Source organism: Trifolium pratense, linkage group LG2 (genome assembly GCF_020283565.1).
Source record: "Trifolium pratense cultivar HEN17-A07 linkage group LG2, ARS_RC_1.1, whole genome shotgun sequence".
Taxonomy (NCBI): Eukaryota; Viridiplantae; Streptophyta; class Magnoliopsida; order Fabales; family Fabaceae; genus Trifolium; species Trifolium pratense.
In genome coordinates, this window is record NC_060060.1 from 2,774,875 (window position 1) to 2,779,681 (window position 4,807).

General features: G+C 33.4%; 1 protein-coding gene and 1 non-coding gene across 2 annotated transcripts; one reads left to right on the plus strand and one right to left on the minus strand.

Annotated features, from left to right (window-relative positions):
• Positions 1-1,289: 1,289 nt before the first annotated feature.
• LOC123908658 lies at positions 1,290-3,959 on the minus strand. The gene is made up of 2 exons (XM_045959368.1): positions 3,808-3,959; positions 1,290-1,783 (listed from the first exon to the last, which is right to left on the minus strand). The coding sequence occupies exons 1-2, from the start codon at positions 3,918-3,920 to the stop codon at positions 1,564-1,566; spliced, it is 333 nt and encodes a 110-aa protein (XP_045815324.1). The 5' UTR covers positions 3,921-3,959; the 3' UTR covers positions 1,290-1,563.
• Positions 3,960-4,036: 77 nt separating this feature from the next.
• TRNAI-AAU lies at positions 4,037-4,110 on the plus strand. Its single transcript has one exon. It is a non-coding gene; the product is annotated as a tRNA-Ile (tRNA).
• The last annotated feature ends 697 nt before the right edge of the window (positions 4,111-4,807 follow it).

Below are 4,807 nucleotides of genomic sequence, written 5' to 3' on the forward strand. Positions count from 1 at the left end.
TTCTACATTTGGCATTTTGACAACCTATTTATTTTGATCAAATTCAATTCATGTGAATTTAGGAGTGATCGCGGTGCGGTTTGTGGTTTGGTTATGAGCATATAAAAATTATCCTAACCGCGAGATAAAAATGCATGTTGTTCGGTTTGGTTGATTTTTAAAAAGTCATCCAAACCAAATCAATGCGGTTTAAATTGGTTCGGTTGGTGCGGTTTACAGCATAGCGTTTCCGTACCGAACAATTTTAAACTTAAAAAAAAAAACTTGAAGTTCCAAAATAACATTGTAGTACCAATAAAAATTGTTTATCTAAAATAACATTATAGTATCTTACAATTTTAATATAAAAAAAAACTTAAATTTCCAAAATAACATCACAATACCGATAAAAGTTGTTTATCTAAAATAACATTACAATACCGATAAAAGTTGGTCGACTGACTTGGTAATTGGGCTATGTATATTGGAATATAAATATATAATAATAAGTTAATGTGGTTTTTTTGTAACCACAAAAAAAAAAAAAACTTAATGTGGTTTTTGCGGTATCTGCGATTTTTGCGGTTTTTACGGTTTGCGGTTTGCAGTTCAGTAAGAAAGTCATCCGAATACATCCAAACCAAATGGTTTTTTGCGATTTTCGGTTTAGTTTAATTCAATTTACAGTTTTACTTTTGGATTGGTTCGGATACGATCATCCCTACATGTCATCCCTCACAAAGTGCAAGCTTTTGTCTAGTTGCTACCACGCCACTAGCTATAGCTACTAGGGAATCACAAGGACTACCATGTTCTGCATCAAACAGTTGCATCTTTTACTCCACATTACTATTATGACTTAACAACCTACCACAAAGGTTGCTTCCTTAGGCCTACACCTCATTTTTCCAAATATATTTTAGCCAAATCAAATCATACAGAAACATAATTGTTTTGTACCACGTGGGGTTCTTGCATAGTTTTCTATATTGGATAATCACTTTAATGCATAGTGTAAGTATGTATAGGATGATCCCCTTCTGTAAACATATGTCACAGTCTCACACAGCAATATATTTGAGCCATCAATTTGAGATCGGTTGATATTACACCTTTACAAAATTTGTACAAAATAATCTATGTCGTTGATTCAAGATCAGACGACTGTAATTGATTACAGCGGCATTCAGTTACTGTGTGCAATCTGCAAGATCAGACGACTGTAATTGATTACAGCAGAATTCAGTTACTGTGTGCAATCCGTTAATCATATAAATAGGGACAGTCCCCGTGACAGATAACAAATCAGATTTAGGCCTTGAATTTTTTAGCATATCAAACCTCATTATACAAAATTTAGTTCGGCGTAACCTATTTCCACCATTACATATAAACTTTCAAATTGTTGGCATATTACGCAATGGGAGACTTCTTACTTTCGAAATATCATATAAACACAAGTATACATAGTAAGAATCCAAAACCGTAGGAATCTTGATAAACAAGCAAGATTCTGATGTTACATGAGATTCAATGATGTGGGCAAGAAAATACTTGTATGCAAAGAAGATAAAACCACACTGATTATAGTTTAGAACAATCAGGACATGGAAAGTAACCTTTGGCTTGACATTTTACACAAGGTATCTTCTTTACCTGTGATTCGCGATTACCGATTGTTTCAAACAGGTCATCTACAAAGTTAAAACTAAGTAACCCTCCTTCTTTGATTGATCCGGTTCCTTTGCATTTAGCGCAAGCTGTTCTCCTTAGATTGCCGCATCTCTTGCACATCCCCAATGAGCTGCAAGTGAAGAGTTGTGGTGTAGATGTCAGAAAAGACTAAAGACCGAGGATAATGTCTTCTAAAGTTTGTCTCGATAAACAACTTAAATAAACACTAATAGAATAAGCACTTGTCATACACGTGATTATTTATAAGCAATTTCTATATAAAAAACAAATATATCTATAAACTAAATGCAAATTGTTTTCGTATAAGCTATAAGCTGTTTTCATAAGCTACCCTAGAGAGATTATGGAAATAAGCTGAAAACAGCTTATAGACATGTTATAAGTTGTTTATGTAAGTTCTCTCAAGTAGTCTTGCAAGTGATTATGTCGGTATATAAAACTCAAACAAGTCAATGCAAACAAGTCCCATATATATGATAGGAACCAAACTGAGATCAAAATATAAACTGAATTGAGGGAAATAAATAACTCTGCAACTAGAGGCTGTTACAAATGCAGAAGTAATAAGAACTTGTAATCATAACCCTCTTTTTCATGCATGCAGCTACAAATCTGCATTCCCAGTACGATCTTAAAAGTTGATTTTGAATGAGGAAAGATAAGGAACTATGACTTACAAACAATAACCAATTACTAGAAAATGCATGTGTTCTAATTAGATCGATTTCGTACTTGTAAGATCACACATTCATGAAATCACTAAGTAAAATTTGTCGGTTGGATGGAGATTGAACAGTTCATATTATAAGCTCAGTAACAGTAAACTTCAAATGTGAATTGTCTGATCTTCATCAAGCCATTCTAACTTACTGAGTGATAACTGATACATGCTTTCCAGTTTCCTCGATCCATTCATAATTTTAACAGAGCTAGATTAACTTATTTTTTGTAATTACCATGCATGAATCAAATTCACCCCTTTAAGGTTAGGGAAAGGTCTACTCAGTGCTAATACAACAAGTATATGTTTGGATTCGCTGCCAATTCGAAAAAAAATCACAGTGGCCCCTTATTTTGTTTAAGTTCCAAAGTCTATCTTTTGCTAAAATCACAAAGCCGTAATGTGATTTTGTCAAACTTATCGTCAATCCAAAAATGCACTAAATAAATCTTTAGAAATGGGAAAGTAAGTAGATAACCACTATTTCCGACTTCAAACCAAACCATACAAACAAGTCTACATAGGCACACTTGATTAAGTTAATGCCCTCATAGAACATTGGTTAATTAGGAATAATCAATCACTAGCTAATTGCAGATTCTGTAGTTAAGAATCTAATATGCCTTATTAATATTCGGTACATGTTTGGATTCGCTGTGAATTTAAAAAATCAGTGGCACCCAAATTTTGTTTAAATTCCAAAGTGTATACCTTTTGCTATCACAAAGTCACATCGTGATTCTGTTAGACTTATCTTCAATCCAAACATGCACTAAATTTCCTATTTCAAACCAAATCAAACAAACAAGTCTAAATGGGCATGCTTGATTAAGTTAATTTCCTCATAGAACATTGGTTAAATAGGAATAATCACTAGCTAAGTGCTGATTCTCTAGTTTATAATCTAATATAGCTCATTTATATTGAAAATATAGTCTTTCAATAATCCCAACCTATCTCCATTTTCTACCAACCTATATTAAAACTCGGACATGTTTTTAGAATGTAACACTAACAAGCATTAACATAATGAAAATTAATAATGACTTTGTTTTCATTCAAGTAACATTAACGATATAACACTGACACTTCAGATTAAAAGCATATGTGGCACCGGACACGGACACCAGACACATGGTACATACATGATCCGTTCAATCACACTTTAATTTTCTCAAATTATCAACACTCTCTATACATAGTGTCATAGTGTCATGTTCGGTGTCTGTGTCTAAGTAAATACTACTTAATATAGCATTAGAACAAGTTTAACAAAATGGGACATTGAAAAAGAAATTGCGAAATATAAAGCAACAAAAAACACTAGCTAACAAAGTTAAAATGAATGAATTAAAGAGATAAAACCCAACAAATAAATAAAAAAAAGGCAAAAAAGAAGAAGAAAAGAGAACCTGCGTTGAGAAGAAGAGAAGAAAGTATCAATTTTGGGAGCAGCAATGGTGGCAGAAAGAAGAAGAACACCAACTGCTAAACCAGCTATTTCACTTGCTGTAATGTTATCCATTCTCTTCTTCTATTTTCTCTTCTCTTCTATTCTATTGCGTTTTCTACTATTTTCCTCTTTCAATTTCTCAAGCACGAAGTAAATAAATATCATCACGCTTTCCAATGATAACAAGTGGCCCATTAGCTCAGTTGGTTAGAGCGTCGTGCTAATAACGCGAAGGTCGCAGGTTCGAGACCTGCATGGGCCAATTTTTTGATTTTTTTCGTTATTTTTTGAGTTGTCTATGTGGGAGGTGCGAACAGCATAAACATTGGCCGGTTTTCGTTTTAAAAGACTGACAAATCTAAGCCCGATACACTTATAAAGGCTGTCATTAGCCTTATAGAAAATTTTCTGGAATTTTTTTATATGGCCGTTTTAAATCATTAAAAAGCCTCTTCCAATGAAATTTACTTCTACTTATGCGATGTGTGCCAAGGTAGTACAATTTATCGTTATAAGGATGTAACTGTGAGAGCGGCAAACGAGGCTACCCTCTGTTGCGGGAATAGCGGGCTAAGCAAACAAATTGTACATCGATGACCGAAAAATATGAACTTTCAACTTATGATCGTCACGAATTGAATTATAATCAAAATAGAGGAATTATAATCAAAATAGAGGAATTATAATGTAATTGTGCTCATAATGCATTGTGAAGTTTCAATGTGCAATTCTATCCCACCATGGTCATTATTATTGGTGATTGTGTGTTCACCGATTGGTGTTTCTATTATTCGGTTTGTGGTTGGTATATTCGATATTTTCAGTTCTGTTGAGATTCGTAAGAAGGTTTTAATGTTTGTCTCCATTGTATCAGTGTCGTCTAAATATCCATACTGATCTCTAAATATGCATGTATGTGATTGATTTCTATATGTTTGGCTTGAAAGAAGCTTTATTAC

What these genes read in the sequence shown, in the direction of transcription:
- LOC123908658 (XM_045959368.1), bottom strand. Translation starts at nt 3,920, where the DNA reads ATGGATAACATTACAGCAAGTGAAATAGCTGGTTTAGCAGTTGGTGTT. An exon ending in TTCTCTTCTTCTCAACGCAG is followed by an intron (nt 1,784 to 3,807) that starts GTTCTCTTTTCT and finishes CTTCACTTGCAG; the next exon opens with CTCATTGGGGATGTGCAAGA.